Below are 17,710 nucleotides of genomic sequence, written 5' to 3' on the forward strand. Positions count from 1 at the left end.
TTTATATACTTCATTTAGAAGTCATTTAAATTATCTTATTTCCAAAAATGTAGAGTAGGAAACGTCATTATGTATATTTTTAAGAAAACAAGTAATTGTTGAGAATGGCAGATGTTAAACAGCTGTGATTTTTTTCCTTCTATTTCTTTGGAAACGGATTTTTTGAATGTCTTCCCAAACTTTTAACAACGTATAAATTGTTTTATGTTTTGTTTTTTTGTGCATTGTTGTACCATAGGTCAGAAAGTTTTCCCATCTTGATTACTGAGAGTGATCTGGAGAAAGTGATTATGTTTAAGTAGAGCTGGCTAATGTAGCTGTCCAGTGGGACAGGGATTTATTAGGAGATATGCAATTCCATGTCTGTTTAATTATGCAGTAGGACGTACCTGTTAAAATAACACAATGAAATAAAATGGGCAAAGAACAGACAGGAGGCTGGACCAAGCCACTGTTATGTATTACATACTGTACCTTTAATTGTGACAAAACTTATTGGAATGGAGCTGCGCAACAGTATAATGATGTCATCTAATAGGTATATAAATCAACTGGTTGCATAACAAGGTATGTAACCAAGCCATTTTTGAAGAAAGCAGTCACAGGAAATTTTACTTGCATGCTCAAAATGTTTATAACAGTAAGAATATGCTAAGTAAGTATAAGCCATGGCATTCTATTTACCTACGTGATGGTTGTTACCTGCTTAGGAATGATAACAATGCTTTATTAAAAGGAAAAAAATAAGACATTAACAAATGAGGTTTATAGTATGATACAAGTACACCCCATGTATGTGGTATCCTGTGAAAACTCTGTGGTATGCTCCCTTCGCAAATCAGGCCTTTCTACCAGTCTGTAAGCTATACATGCCACACATCTTGAATGTTTTTGTTCCACCACTGAAATGGCATTGCATGTTTCTTTTGTTTCTGCACTATGAAAAATAACAAGTATATCATTACGATCATGTAAGAATGCAGGCAATCTGTCTCACATCCATTCTGAGTTAACAATACTGCCTTATTTCTTTACACTGTGATACATTTCATTGTAACACTATAGTGAATGCAAAAAATGGCTGCTTGAGCTTGTTGACTAATGTGTAAAGTAGCCTGGCATGTTGTTTTTTGTTACTGAATTTTTTATTTTTATTTTTCTTCGCACTCATTAGATGGATCCTGCATAATATTAGGTGTGGTTCCTCTTACAGCAACATCAGCATGTGGCGTTTCAGTCAGTATTTCTACAGCACAGGCCATGCTGCTGAGCTGGTAAAGTCTGTCAGCAGTAAGGCTGCGGCTGGTGTTTCATAGGGGGAATTTTATGACAGCTACACATTGAAGAATCTACAATAAATCATGTGATGGAGGCCTACAAAATGTCAATGTTAGTGGTGCTGCATACATATATGAGGGGGGTTGTAGAGAGCAGTCATACCATGAGTAGAAAGAATACTCAGTAGACAAGAGATTAAATAAAATAAGGTTATTACCTCTGAAAAAGCACGAGGATTTTCAGTATAGTAGGAAAGTATTTTACGCGTGTGTTTCTTTTTATTCAGTATGTCTGTCTTATCTCTCTACATCTTGGGGCATTTGGTTGTTGAGGTTGGGGGGGTGGTGACATAATAATGACACGTATTTCACTCTTGGCCCAGTATATCTAGACCAAACTCTTATGCTATGTTAAGATGGTTAATGAGAGTGAAACATGTTTGTAGAGAGTGGAGTCTGGCTTGTTGGCATGGATGCATTATTAAAGGTCTGTCTGTCTGTCTGTCTGTCATTGTGCATTTAAGAGCAAGTGTGACAAAGCACTTCTAAGCTTATTAAAGGTAATTTTGCAAGTATGTTTCTGCTTTGTCAGTTTCACTGTGATTGAGTCGTGTGTGCATCAGCTGTGTGACTTTTTATCTATCATTAACAGTGAGGAGTACGTCTGTCTTCACAACTAAATTTCATTATTTGTGAGGTGGTAGTTACTGTGCACTGTAAAGATGAGTCAGGAGCAGCACAAAGCGGTAGACATACGTTGTGACTGGCAGTATTTAATTGTCCTGTAGTAGGGGCAGAATGCCTTGATCAGCTATACTATAATATGGGCTACATTGAGATTCATGTGCCCTTATTTGCATTGCATTTGTTAATAACTTAACTCAAATGCAAAACTTGGTTAGATGTGTTTATTAAATTGGTTGACCACAATACCCTTCTTACAGATGTAAAACCAAGTTTCATACATGTTTCTGCAGCTGAAAATATTTTGCAGTCCTATTTCAGTTCATTGCAAAAATTAACTGTAGCACAAGAAACAAATATTCCAGTGTTTTGTTTCCTTTTATTATGTTTGTGAAAGCTTACATGAATATGAGTCTGAGATCTACATATTCCTGTTAGACAGCAGATGTTTTTAACCTGATAAAAATAATGTAGGTGCACAATAGTGTATGACAGGACTGAAAGAATATTGTAATATTTCATGTTTCCTCCTCATGCTGGAAATGACTTCTGATCCAGTGTTACATAGCAGCTATTTCTTAAACTGTTCTCCTTGTACAGTGATGTGTGCATGGAAACTGTCTCCTGGTAAAACTATGATCACAGAAGGAATGTATAAAATCGAATTAAACTGAACAAGTGTACATCAGGTAATTCAGAGAATTTATCCCTGAGTGCACAGCATGACCCATTTTACAGCATACTGAAAACAGTTACTCATTTTAAAACCTCATTTGCTGCAGTTAGAGTAACCATTTGTAATGAAGGTCTGTTTTGTGCAGTCAGCACAGCTGCTGGCAACATCTTGTAAAAGCACACAGTTCTTGCACTCGTATCTCTGGACCTACAGGTAGTAGTTAGGTATGATATGTGCTAAAAGCAGGCAGCTGGTCATGTGAAGTAGTTATTTCCCTTCTCACCACCTTGCTGTATTACACTATACATAAAATAATATCACTTCTGTCCACTGTATTTTCCCAGTTGGTTCACAGAAGAAGTTTAATGAAAAAGAGCTTAAACAGCACAAGCTTTGGACTTTTTAGTTGCACTCCTGGTTAAGCAGCAAGTCAGAATAAAGTGTTTGTAAGTGGACAGAGCAGCCATTCTTTCAGTATCCTAAAAGCTCAGTTGTTCCACACTATTGTTTAAACCAGTGCTGTTAGCTCATAGAATTGCCATCAACCCTCTAAGTAATTCATAAGTATGGAAGCAAAATGCTGCCTCATTACACTTCTACAGTGTAGTTTTATATATTGAAAACAGTCTTTTACCTCACAAATTTGAAATCACTTTTTCAACATTTTGATGAAGTGAATTCAAAAGTAAGAAATCTGGTCAGTGTAAAGAATATGTGTGGTACAAATGGGCTAGTCCTATTCAGTATGAACTTGGTGCAATACTGTAACAGTTGTGCTTTGGAGAAAAAGTCTCAAAAGCTGATATTTCATGCCTAAGTGTAGTAAGAATTCTGCTTAATGTCAGTTTATGGTTCCATTACAAACTAAGCAGTGTACACCAAGGCATATTCTGGTTGAGGGGATTTTGAACCACCACCACAGAGGCACTTAACTGTCTGCCTGACACACTGTACTTTAAGCGTTCCAGTAGTCTGTGGTACACCATTTTTGCCCTGCGGTGTTCCATAATTAAAAATGTCACAAAGTCCAAAATCACAACTTGCAGAGAATGCTTGGAAAACAGTAGGAATATTTCAACATCGCTGTGTAAAAAAGAGATAATATAATTGTTCTTGACAGTAAAAGTTATTTTTTATTATTTGCGTGTTTGATTGTTTCTTAAGTGGGGTAGCAGTCTAATCTAAATCTGTTTTTAAAAAAATCAGTACAGTTGACACCATAAATATGGCTAAAACTAACAGTTTACAATTTAATAACAATTTAAGTGAATGTAATTAAATAAATAGAATAAAAATGTAAGTTATAATAATAATATAATAATAATTATATCATTAATTTAATAATTTAATTTACAATAACAATTTGTACTTACAAACAAAACAAACAAAAAGTGTGTCATTTAAGCTTAAAAAAGCTAAGAATCTTCATCCATGTATAAAGACATAAACATTTTACGCAAACTGAAGCATAATTTTCTTAGATTTTTTTGAGTGAGTATGTGCATCCCAGCCCTCAAGCACCACTTCCTTGGGTGTCCCACCATCCTCCACATACAATAAACATTTTACTTGAGCGCCCCCTTCAGCACTGGGTACTGTCCGCCACATACTATAAACATTTTACTTGAGCGCCCCCTGCAGCACTGAGTGTCCTACTGTCCTCCTCATATTCTAAACATTTTACTTGTGCACCCCCTGCACCACTGGCTGTCCTACTGTTCTCCACAGAACTATTAACATTTTATTTGAGTGCCTCCTGCAGTACTGGGTGTCCCACTGTCCTCCACATAACTATTAAAATGTTACTTGTGTGACCCTGCAGCACTGGGTGTCTCACACTCTCCCACATACTATAAACATTTTACTTGTACGCCCCTGTAACACTGCCAGAAACAGCCCAATCACAAACTGTTTGTTACAGGCCAAGCAATGTATACTTGATTTTGTCTGTTTTATTATTCTGAATGCAAAGTGGTAGACAACTCTTTTCTTGCAGATCATGATATTACTATTTTTTCCACTTAACGTAGCTAGTAATGACTTATATCCTTCAATGGCCACTTTGTATGGCTTCAAAGAGTGATGCAGCACATATGTATGAAGGCCAGAACATCTGTTATGCATATATTGAGAATTCAAATTCAAAGTTAATAATGAACATGCCACTTTCGATGTTAGGTTTCCTTTTGGTGAATGGCTGTTGGACTAGGCTGGCTCAACTGTTTTTGCAAACACTTTTTTCAGAATTAATACCAGCAGGGATACATTTTGTTTGTAACTTTTCTGAAGTGAGCTGGTAGAACAATCTTTCCAGTTTTCACATGTCATTGGGGAGCTATTCAACCAGCTCGTGGCAAAGTGAGAGTCCAAGTTCCATTACAGGTTTTTCATTGTAACAGAAAGATGCATAATAATGCATGCAGAAATCATTATAAGTTTCAGTTTTATATTTTCATATGTATTATATATTTCATCTTTTGAATTATTTAGTTCAGAATTTGGTTTGTTTGTCTCGATTAAATTCATGGCCATTTTGCTATTAGCTTTTGCTGGATAAGCAGATTTTAAACTAAACATAAAATATAAACAAAGTGCCATAAAAGGGAAGCCATTTGTTTGTTACTGACCACTTATTTGATGATTAGAATGTCATTACTTGAAGATCACTTGTAATTGCAACTAGACTTGGAAAAGATTGAGAATATCTGTGTTATGTTTTATCATTTTCTTCCTGTTCTCTGTGATATTATATGTGTGTGTGTGTGTGTGTGTGTGTGTGTGTGTGTGTGTGTGTGTGTGTGTGTGTGTGTGTGTGTGTGTGTGCGTGCACATGCATGTGTGTGTGTGTGTGTGTGTGTGTGTGTGTGTGTGTGTGTGTGTGTGTGTGTGTGTGTGTGTGTGTGTGTGTTTCTAGATTTAGGGATCATGTTAGGGGTGCAAAGAAGATTTATGCCTGCAAAAAAAATTTTTTTGTTTTATGTCCTTACAAGTGCTGCTGTTTTTAATAACATCTTCCCAAGATTTTAGATTATTTTGTTTTAATAACTGCCTGTGGATTGTACAAAACATGATTATTCATAGTAACTCCAACATAACAGAATGTATTTGAGACTGCTTTATTATTTTAGTTTATTTCCGTTTTTTGACTGGAATAGTCTGAATGGGCAAAATTCCTTTACAGAGGAGATCTAGGGAAAAAAAAGTTCTGTTTTTTACATATTAATACACAAAACATTTCCAGAGTTATGTGATTTTTTTTTTTTACTGTAATGCTGCTAAAGACATTTTAATGGTAGTATAGCTGTGCCCAGTAGGGTCCACTTCACATGACTGAAAGCTCAAAATACTGAAATTCATTTGACTGAGTCCACAATCCCAAATGTTCAAAATACTGAAAACTCATTTGACTGAATTCCAGAATACTGAAAGCTTACAGTGCTGAATTGCAAAATACAAAATGGCAGTGTGTACAGTACTATAAGGTAAGTAAAGGGTATATGCCCTTTTCCCCACTGTAGTGTGATCCTATATATATATATATATATATATATATATATATATATATATATATATATATATATATAGTTTGGTGGTTGTGGGGGATGCAGCTCCCCACATTGAGGGGAGTGGTGGGTGTAACCCCCCCCACCTAGTTTGGTTTTATATTATCCGGTGTCTGTTAATAAGGTAAGTAAATAGCTTTTCATTTTGGAAAGAGTCAGTCGTTGGTGTTGTAAGTGTACATTTTTTCTTTTATAGTTTTCATTTAGTGAGACGAATTGTTGGTGATATTTGCACAGTTTATTTGGTATTGTGAACCTAGGTTTGGTGGTTGTGGGGGGTGCAGCCCCCCCACATTGAGGGGTGTGGTGGGTGTAACCCCCCCACCTAGTTTGGTTTTATATTATCCGGTGTCTGTTAATAAGGTAAGTAAATAGCTTTTAATTTTGGAAAGAGTTAGTCATTGGTGTTGTAAGTGTACATTTTTTCTTTTATAGTTTTCATTTAGTGAGACGAATTGTTGGTGATATTTGTGCAGTTTATTTGGTATTGTGAACCTAGGTTTTCTGAATGTTAATGTTATTTGTGATGAAATGTTTGGTATTCATGGATCTGTGCATTTTTTGTTATGTTAAGCAATATTTTGTATTTTGCAATTCAGCATTGTAAGCTTTCAGTATTCTGAAATTCAGTAAATGAGTTTTCAGTATTTTGAACATTCGGGATTGTGGACTCAGTCAAATGAATTTTGAGTATTTTGAGCTTTCAGTCATGTGAAGTGGACTCGCCCAGAGATACAGTGAAGGACACATGCATTACTGATATAGTACATCCAGTGTCCTGTTGTCATTCTGCAATGCCTACCTTATCATATTCAGTGTTGTGGAGACACCCAAGCATTGCCATTTTCAGGATGTGCAGTTAGGCCCCCCAACACACACATGGCACCCATACTTAGTGGTTATTTAAGGGATTTTCATTTTACCTGTTAATAAGAGTGTTGGTTTATTACTGCTTGGAAGATGCCATCTGGCTGAGAGCTAGAAAAAGACTGAGCTATATGGCAGCAAGCATTAAGGTTAGAATCTTGGACTTTAAGTCATGGCAGTAATTATCAATGTAAGTAGAAGATGCATTTAGTAACACTTACCGCAGAGGAACATTACATTTTGGTCTGTTTGTTTGTTGTAGTCATTTTCTTTCTTATGAGCCCCAATGACCTGTAACATTAAAACCTGCCTTGTGACACTTTGTTGCAGCTGTCTCCCATCTCTAGGTCAAGATTTAGCTGTGACACACTGAGTCCGTTTATGCAAGAAATATTCATGTGACCCTTGCTGCTTTTACCAAGAAATTGCCTGGTAGGACAGAGTTTTGCTTTCACTGCGGCCTAGTTAGATTCCTGTATGAAGACTGGCACAATTAACATGAAGCATTGCTGTGGATGAGTAGTTCATTTATTAATTTATTAACTGGCATTTGATTACTGGGAAGGTCCAACTGGGTAGGTACCTATTTTCAGCAGACACGGGGGAGAAACACTCCAAAGTATTACAAAAACATTTTAAGAACAATAATGTTATAATCTTCAAAAATAATACAAAAACATCTACAGTTTGAGTAATTATATCAAATTAGACATGATATGAAATCATTGGTTAAGAATAGATAGAACTTATATGACAATGATCTAGTATTTAAAGAAATTCTAGCACGTTTTTAGAGAAATTAAAGGCAAGTTAGTGTAATACAAACAGGGACTTCAGTATGAAGTGAGAGAAAAACAAGGTTGTGGCATATTTAGAAAGTTGGGGGAAGAAATTGATTGATGTAAGGATGTGAGTGAAGAAGGGAGAGGAAGAAGGTGTAAGGTATGAGTAGGTAATTGTTCACAACTAGGTATATAGTTTACCTGGGTTTGTACAAGAGCACTTTTTAGTCATTAAAGCTTGTAAAGTGCCTGATTAATTCTTGAGCTGGAGTAGTTCTGCTGTTCTTTAAAACTAGTAAAGTATTAGTGGAGGATGATGTCTGCTGTACTTTGAGCACAACTAATCCTGTAATTCAGCATGATGTACTTTGAGAACAACTAACACTGTAATTCTTGTAGGTCCTCCTTTTCTCAATGTTCTTATGTGTGAAGCATAAGCTAGACATTGTAAATATGCTGTCATAAACTGCCTCCTGAGTCTATGTGCATTGTTGTTCTTTGGTTACACCCTGTCCTGTAAGAAAGACTTTGTCAAATGTAACGTTTGTCATGTTTAGCATTATAACATCAAAAGACTGTAATAGTTGTGCCACTTAGAACTTGTAGGCCCATGCTAACTAATAGAAGGCACTTTGGTGTTTAAATGCATTGAGCAAAAGGTATTTGCTTAGTTTACAGTTTCCAAAGCAGCAGTGTTTTTTGTCTAGGAGTAAATTGCCCTTTTTATTTATTTATTCATTTATTTATGTATATTTTTTGCATGTATACTATGATTATTATCTAGGGCTTGTCCTTATGTTATTGTCCACAAGCTGTTAATTTTGTTATTTTGTTTAATAACAGTTTTGTTATTTACTTGTAAAAAAAAATAAATGTAACGTTGTTATCTACAGTCAGCTCCTGCCGTCAATGTCTTGTTATGTAAACGTCAAAGTGTTTTACAAGTTGTATTAACTGCAGTCAGAAGAATGTGGTGTCAGAAGAATGTGATGTCACTTGTTGACAGCTTGTCACGTTACAGTGTCTTCGAAGCTCACACAGATTTATGAAACTAAACAATTAAGTTTTGTTTCTATTTCTGCAGGTATACCAGGAAGTGATTACATTAATGCAAACTACATAGATGGTTATCGAAAGCAGAATGCCTATATTGCAACGCAAGGCCCACTCCCTGAAACCTTTGGTGATTTCTGGAGGATGATCTGGGAACAACGTAGTGCTACTGTAGTAATGATGACTAAACTTGAAGAGAGGTCGAGGGTAAGTGTGTACTTCTATAACATTTTTATGATAAAAACTCATAAACCTCAATTAAATAGTCCATTATGAACAGACTCCATAAAACTTCCCTTGCTTGACTTTTCTTCCTGTATATTTGTTCATTGTTTACGGCTTCTCATAAGCTGTGTAAAGACATCTTGAAAAGGACCCTTCTTCCTCCTCCAATAAGAGAACCAGTGCCCCTTGGGACTGCATCCTTGTTTTGGAAGCACTAACAAAAACTCTCATTGAACCAGCATCTGAAGCCCAACTGAAATTTCGTTCTTGGATGATCCTGATCCTGTTGGCAGTTAGTTCACCAAGAAGAATTTTCTGAATTGCAGGTCTTCACTTTTTATCCCCCATATATAATTTTTCATTAGGATAGGGTTCCACTCCTCACAAACCTATCCTTTATTCCCAGAGTAGGGTCTGAAGCAAATTTGAAATGGTCTTTTCATTTACCTATCCTTCCACAAACCATTACAGCAAAAGATAATATTTTCTCCACAACCTAGATGTTAGAATTAAATCCTTCAGGAAAGACTCTCAACTCTTTGTTTCCATCACCCCCAAATAAACTTGGCAAGAAATCTCCAAAGTATCTCTTTCTAGGTGGCTATCTGATTGGATTTTATTTGCCTGCTCTGTGCACAATAAAACCAAAAGTATAGTCTTCTTTAGGCATTCTTTAGTGGATTAAATTTGTGCTGCAGCAACCTAGTCTATGATGTATTATTTTGCCAGACATTATGAATTGAATACTCTAGATCCAGGGCTTCCATCAGAGCTCTGTCTTCATGGGTCCCCTGTCATGATAACTCCAAAGTCATTGATAGCATGGAACTCTCACCTATCAGTTGGATCAGTCAAATGGTATGAATTAGGATATGGTAGTTGTGTATTACCATAATACTGGATCCATTCATCCATGCTCTTTCAGTACAACATCCTTACTCCATCCCCCCTTCCAAATTACCCCTTTTCTGAGGACCAGGAAGGCTGTCCTGAAATTCTTCTCCAGCCACTTCTCTTCCTAGGCAGTGCTAATCATCTTATTAGGCATCAAACTTGATCTAGGGAAGTAGCTGCACAAGTGCATTATAGGAAGCAAACGTTTAAAGGAGCACAAGGCTGGAGTGCTAATTTTCCTGGCTTGGCTCTCACAAGTACCCCATATACTCATCAGCCATATTGGATGGACATAGATGAAAGATTATTGTTCTCAGTTGTTGTCTTCCAGAAAAATGTGTCAGCCTTTCTGTCATGATTCTTTCTGTAGCTTTACCACTACTGTAAGGCTAAACATTCTGTTATTCTTTGGACTTTTCATTCTCATTTTTGTACCATAATTGCTACATTTCAGTCTTCAGACACTTCTGTAATGGGCATTGGCCTGAAGAAGACTTCTCTCAGATGATTTGCCAGCACAGTGGTCAAATTCTTGAGGTCTCTAGGATGCAGTCCATTTGTATTCTGTACTTTATCCTCCCTTAAGGAAATGAGATGCCTCTCAGCCTCCATATTCTTTGTCTTATCTATCCACTATTCTCCCTCTCTGCCTTTCTAAATTTCCAGTGTGACTTTGTCCTCTTGCTTTCCTTTGTAAAGGCTGATGCATAGTGGTTATTCAGTGCTTCTACTTTTTTCATGGTCTTCTGTGACTTCCTTTCCATCTTTACTCATTCTAACCAGGCTTGACATTCTGTTAAGTCTTTCCATTTAATACCTGTAGAAGACTTCATTCCTTTTCCCGGCCCCTTCTTCTCACTCTCTTTCAGCTTTTGCTTTTGCTCCTATCACCTAATTTTCTGTATTTTTCTTGCCCCCTTTTACTGTGCCTCTTCCTGCCCCCCCCCCCAGCCCCTACTTTCTATATCTTGCATACCATATCTTTTGTCTTAATCTCTGGCTATGCTTTCCTTTGAATCCAAGCTGGCATTCCGCTGTTTTTGTCTGTTCCTCAAACTCTCATCCAGAGCCCTTAGTCCTGTATCCCTGACCCAGTCCCATAGCTTCATTAATCCCTTAGCGTCTTGTTAATAAATTAAATTATCATTGCCCCTTTTTCTCCTAGTTATTCACAATCTTTTCCCCTTAGTCCCAGCTATAGGCATTGTCTATGCTGAAACCCTTCTCCCCGTGACAGATTACTGATAGCTACTGGCACCTTATTCTGGACACATCTGACCAGTTTTGGCTCGACAATTACCACACCCAGAATTCTGTACTTTCTGGTAGGGTTTTCCACTGTTCTGCTGAACCCCTTGTGTTCCCAGAATTGAGTTTACTTCCACTCATCTTCTTCAGTGTAGTTCAGAGTCTCACTTTTACTCCAAAGTGATTCAGATTTGCCATCATTCTCTTTCTCCTGTCCCTGTCTTATTTCTGTCATTTGTCTCTCATTTTTCACCCTTGATGCACTTGAGAGCTGATACCTGTCATGTGCCCTTCTTCTTTCCAACATAATTTAAAGGTACATTCAGTGAGGTATACCTGCCCACTTCTGGTCTGAGCACTGCTTTCCCTACTGCCTGTCTCAAATCCCTCTCCCTTGTCCACTGTCACCGACTGCCATTGTCCACTGTCACTGGGTGCCATTATACTTCCTAATTCTGGTCCTCCTCAGTATGCTGGCACAGATAACACTTCTGAGAATGCTGCCTCTAACCCCCATCCCTTTGTGATGAGTAAACATGATACTTAGGGGCAGAGTTTTCTGTGTTTGTAATACCAGTAACAAGAAGGATATATCCATGAATTTTGTCCAGAAGGAAGTGTAGAATACACACAGTGAAGTAAGAAGGTACAGTCAGAAAGATACCATCAGAAAAGTTGAGCTATGCACTCCTTTTCGTGGACTTTTTGTCAGAATTGTGTTGAATTTCTGGCAAGCATCAGTTTGGTGGAAAGCCTACTACCCTGGCTTTTGATATGTTTGTTGTATGACACAACAGGGCTAAATCAGCGTTTGGAATGCTTATAAACTTGTGCATACCTGACAGTATACCTTTTTGAACCATGGTGGAGTACACTAGATTGTGTGAGTTGTAATTCTGCAGTGCCAAGCATGTTATAATTAGGTTTGGACTGATTATCACACAGACGCTTTACCTTAAGCTAGCAAGATTCTGGAAAACACCTGAAACAGACCTGGGTAACTGCCTTGCAGGGCTGAGTACTTGTAAAGCTTTTTTTCCTTGTATATCTTTGTGAGTATGATTGTAAAGGGCTTGGGCAAGATGGTTGATGAAAACCTTGAACAGTATTAGACCCAGGATTGATCTTTGTGAAACACCAGAGCTTGCCTATGTTTACGTTGAAAGAGCACCTTTCATTGCTTAACCTGCAGCTCCTTTAATCTAAGTCTTTAATTACTTCAAAATTTCATATCTTTACTCAATGCGTAGGAGGTGCTCCAATAAGAGCCAGTGTTTACAAAAATCCTTTGTCAGGCCAACAAATATCATACCATATTTAGGTCCTCTTTATTCATGTTCTAGAATATGGAGAAATAGATAAGTTATGTGCAGTCATGTAGACCTAGAGCCATGCCAAGCTTTCAGAAGAAAGGAGCATTTATTGTGTGACTTGTGTTTTATGGTCTTTAATAGTAAAATTCCAAGCAAAAGAAAGACATGGCAGCAGTAGCTGCCCACGTGAGAATAAGTGCTGTAATTTTAGGTCAGTACATTGATTTTTTCCTCCACATTCTAGGAGCAATTACAGTGGAAGTGGACAAGAAGTCTACTAGTGTTTTAGCCACACAGCTACTGGAACCTGTGGACAGGATTGTAAAGTTTCTTAACCTTCAAGACCAGAATCCTTCTAAGAGACAGAGGAGGATGTAATGTATATGGCCAGCTACTAATGGGTTAACAGCGGGCTTAGGTATATGCAAGGGCACCAATTCCTGTGGTATTGCCATAGTGGCTTAAGAGGGTAAGGTGATGGATCATTCTGGAATGCGAATAGTTAAGAAGTTTGAGATGTAGACTCCAGACTAGAATTTCCTGAGGCTGTCAGAAATGTTTTGACCTGCTGTTACTGAGCAATAAGATCACTCCAAATTTGAACCTCTCCTCTGCACTTAATTTGGAGATTGATCACAGGGAGCTGAAGACATTTGCCTATATTTGAAGATGGTCCTCTTCATTTTTCATTGCATTCAGAGATGGGCTGAGACACTTGAGATAGCCATATAGAGTGTATATCCTATTGAGAGGAAAATATCTGCCCTTTTAAGTCCTGGGGAGATACCTTGAAGAATGTAAGACTTATGGAAACATATGTTGACCCCATAGTTAGATTCACACCTTACTTTAAATTCCTTTGTTACGGGTTGGTGTCAGACGTAGACTACTGCTGTCTGTAGGAGCATTTGATGGGAGGAGCATTGCCAGTTGTCTGATCAAACAATGAGGATGAGACAGTGAGCATTCAGGACTTTGGGAAAAATGCCTGGAGGAAATATCCAAGCATGTAAATTGGATTCTTTCATTGTGAGAACCACTGGATGCCTTAGGACAGGGGTGTCCAACCTTTTCAGTTGCAAGGGCCACATTGAGTCAACAGAAATGGTCTGGGGGCAAATGGCAAGTGAGGACCAAAAAAAAGGGGTCTCTCACACTGAAGAGCAAAAAAAAAAAAAAAAATGACGCGTCATAAACTAAAGCTACGACATACCACTTGCTTTACTGCCCTTCTGCAAAGAATGAAGTGAACCTCCAACAGCTATACATCAACATAAAGTACTAAGCTGGAGGATGGCTGGGATATCTTTCTTAACAAGTAGGTTCACACATGCACTTAAGAAAAATGAGGAAAGACAGCCTTCTGTTGAAGTGATGGCCTCCTACTGCCGAGGCTGAGCCCAGATCTGAATCTTAGAATTGTGATTTTTATGGTCTTTTAGAATACAAATCTTCTAGCAATGGGGGCAGACAGAACTTCTTCTGCCAGAACCATAAAAAGTCCTAGATTTTTTTAGACTGTTAAATGAGAGCTACTTTTTTAACTTAAAGTAGACTGAATATAACTGCAGTGCATCTAGTTGTCTGGCATATAACAAATTTCTAACTGTACAGATCTTGCAAGTAAAGACATGGAACTCTTCTGTATTCTCAAGATCTGAAACTAGATATATAGAAAGTAATGAACTATATTCAATATGAGGTCTGACCAAGTTTCAGTATAGAGATAACAGTACCTACATTCAATATAAGGTCTGATTGCGCTTCAGTAGAGAGATAACAGTACCTCTGTAGTCCTAGTAGCAACAGTCCTAAAACCAGAATCATTAATTCCCACACCTTTTTTTGTTAAATAAATTAAAGCATGACCACTAAAGAACATTTTAGAGAACATTATCCCAAAGTCCAGGGATGATGCTTTTGGGCTCACTCTTTCGCTATTACACATTCCACCAATATGGAAAACACTAATGAGATTAACAGCTTCACATACTGCAACTGCATTATTCACACCTGTCTACATTACCTCACCAGATGTGTGACGCCATGTTGAATAAGCAGGCAGAAAGTGACGGAGTAAAACTGGAGACTATAAATGTAAAGCACGATAAATGAAATGCAATCATGTTTACAATGCTTGTTGACTGCAGAGCCCATAAATTATAAGGAATTCATGCTTTAAAATAGCATTGATCTCCATGAAGACATCGATAGCAGACAAGGTTTTCAATGGCTAAAACAAGTGATGCACCTCAGAATATGAAGCGGTACCTTACTGTCAATGCTACCTGCCTGAACTGTAGCACTCTCCCACTGTAAACACATAGCTCTCCACTTATAATTAATGTTACTGCACACCTACATGAACTACTGAGATCTAGTAATTTTTCCAAGTGCTTAATGTTTCCATTATTGTTCCTGGTATTGTAAAACGTGGACATTTGCCCCAGCTAACATCTGAAATTGTTTTTTAGTGTAGCTAACTTACTCTGTAAATAAAAATGGAAAAACAAATGGTCACATCAAAGACTGATGGGTTCTGTGAAAAAGGAGAACAGCACACGGAAGCAAGCCAGAACAGTGTTCATCAGTACTGTAGTATATTACAGCAGGAGAATAACATTACGAAAGTATGTGCAGCATGTTAACATGTCAGCTCCGTCACAATTTAAAAATGCATAGCAGCAATCCAGCTTCTTTCAAGAGGTACTTAGCAATGGGCAAGTTGTGTTAATTTGTGTTGGGTTACAGCAATGGACAGGTTGAGTTAATATGCATTGAGTCACACAAAAAAACATGCAGACAAGGCAGTGAAGAAGAAAAAAAACAAAACGGATCCAAGTTTTTTTTGTTAACTCATATCCAAGTTTGTCTCGTTATTGACTTACAGAAACACAGACATTTATGCCAGGTATGCACAACTATCACTTCCCAGTCTGCCCATCTCCTCATGTATTGGATAAGCCATCAATCTTAACAGTCTACTCTAGGTCCAATATTAAGCATCCTTCAGTCAACTATAATTATATAGCTTAGCTTACCTTTTACTGCTGTAGAATAGATGTTGTAGTAGTCAGTAAAATAAATCCACTTTCTTCGCCGCGATCTCACTCCTTCCTTCACCGCAAATGAAAAAAACGACCGAACGGTGTTTTCGCGCATGCGCATACCAGCGGAAAGATGCTGGTATGAAAAAAAACGTGAAAAAAAGAAAGTTGGCGCATGCGCAGAACAGCAGAAGTACGCGGACGCGTAAACACACGAAAAAAAAGTTAAATTTCAATTAAATTTAAATTTAAGGGTCGCGGGCCGCATGGAAGAGCTCTGAGGGCCGCATGCGGCCCGCGGGCTGCAGGTTGGACACTCCTGCCTTAGGACTTGGTGCCAGCATGACTTTTTTGAGTCCCTTTAGCAGTCATATTTATCTTGTGTTATGATTGTGTGGCATTTGTATTGCAAGCTGATGATAAGATTGAGAATCAAACGTTGGAGGTTATCCTGTAGGGGGAACAAGTTTTATGGAGCTTGCAGTATGGATTAGATAGACAACAGCAGCAGCAGTGGTAACAGACAGCATGGTAACAGACAGCAGTGGTAACAGACAGCATGGTAACAGACAGCAGTGGTAACAGACAGCATGGTAACAGACAGCATGGTAACAGACAGCAGTGGTAACAGACAGCATGGTAACAGACAGCATGGTAACAGACAGCAGGGTAACAGACAGCAGTGGTAACAGACAGCATGGTAACAGACAGCAGTGGTAACAGACAGCAGGGTAACAGACAGCATGGTAACTGACAGCATGGTAACAGACAGCATGGTAACAGACAGCATGGTAACAGACAGCAGTGGTAACAGACAGCATGGTAACAGACAGCATGGTAACAGACAGCAGTGGTAACAGACAGCAGTGGTAACAGACAGCATGGTAACAGACAGCAGTGGTAACAGACAGCAGTGGTAACAGACAGCATGGTAACAGACAGCAGGGTAACAGACAGCAGGGTAACAGACAGCAGTGGTAACAGACAGCATGGTAACAGACAGCATGGTAACAGACAGCATGGTAACTGACAGCATGGTAACAGACAGCAGTGGTAACAGACAGCATGGTAACAGACAGCATGGTAACTGACAGCAGTGGTAACAGACAGCATGGTAACAGACAGCATGGTAACAGACAGCAGTGGTAACAGACAGCATGGTAACAGACAGCAGTGGTAACAGACAGCATGGTAACAGACAGCATGGTAACAGACAGCAGTGGTAACAGACAGCATGGTAACAGACAGCATGGTAACAGACAGCAGTGGTAACAGACAGCATGGTAACAGACAGCATGGTAACAGACAGCAGGGTAACAGACAGCATGGTAACAGACAGCAGGGTAACATACAGCATGGTAACAGACAGCAGTGGTAACAGACAGCAGGGTAACAGACAGCATGGTAACAGACAGCATGGTAACAGACAGCAGTGGTAACAGACAGCATGGTAACAGACAGCAGTGGTAACAGACAGCAGGGTAACAGACAGCATGGTAACAGACAGCAGTGGTAACAGACAGCATGGTAACAGACAGCATGGTAACAGACAGCAGTGGTAACAGACAGCATGGTAACAGACAGCATGGTAACAGACAGCAGTGGTAACAGACAGCATGGTAACAGACAGCAGTGGTAACAGACAGCAGGGTAACAGACAGCAGTGGTAACAGACAGCATGGTAACAGACAGCATGGTAACAGACAGCAGTGGTAACAGACAGCAGTGGTAACAGACAGCATGGTAACAGACAGCATGGTAACAGACAGCATGGTAACAGACAGCAGGGTAACAGTCAGCAGTGGTAACAGACAGCAGTGGTAACAGACAGCATGGTAACAGACAGCATGGTAACTGACAGCATGGTAACAGACAGCAGGGTAACAGACAGCAGTGGTAACAGACAGCATGGTAACAGACAGCATGGTAACAGACAGCATGGTAACAGACAGCATGGTAACAGCTAACCTAGAAGTTGAAACAGCTCAATTTAGTCCACGGTGACCACAATTGTTACTGCTCCCTGTTATCCACACCATGGTGTTGCTTATAGAAAAAAGGTAACATTACTTTTTTAGTTT

At 38.6% G+C, this 17,710-nt stretch overlaps 1 protein-coding gene across 2 annotated transcripts in view; it reads left to right on the top strand.

Moving 5' to 3' along the window:
• Positions 1-17,710, top strand: part of PTPRD (protein tyrosine phosphatase receptor type D) — a 6,523,893-nt gene that overhangs the window by 6,334,120 nt on the left and 172,063 nt on the right. For both annotated transcript variants that reach the window (XM_044061085.1, XM_044061086.1), the window contains 2 exons: positions 1,175-1,195; positions 8,934-9,109. In XM_044061085.1, the coding sequence (XP_043917020.1) occupies positions 1,175-1,195; positions 8,934-9,109 (197 nt within the window). The remainder of the gene's footprint in view (positions 1-1,174; positions 1,196-8,933; positions 9,110-17,710) is intronic.

Source organism: Protopterus annectens, chromosome 2.part0 (assembly GCF_019279795.1).
Source record: "Protopterus annectens isolate FY-2018-M chromosome 2.part0, PAN1.0, whole genome shotgun sequence".
Classification (NCBI taxonomy): domain Eukaryota; kingdom Metazoa; phylum Chordata; order Ceratodontiformes; family Protopteridae; genus Protopterus; species Protopterus annectens.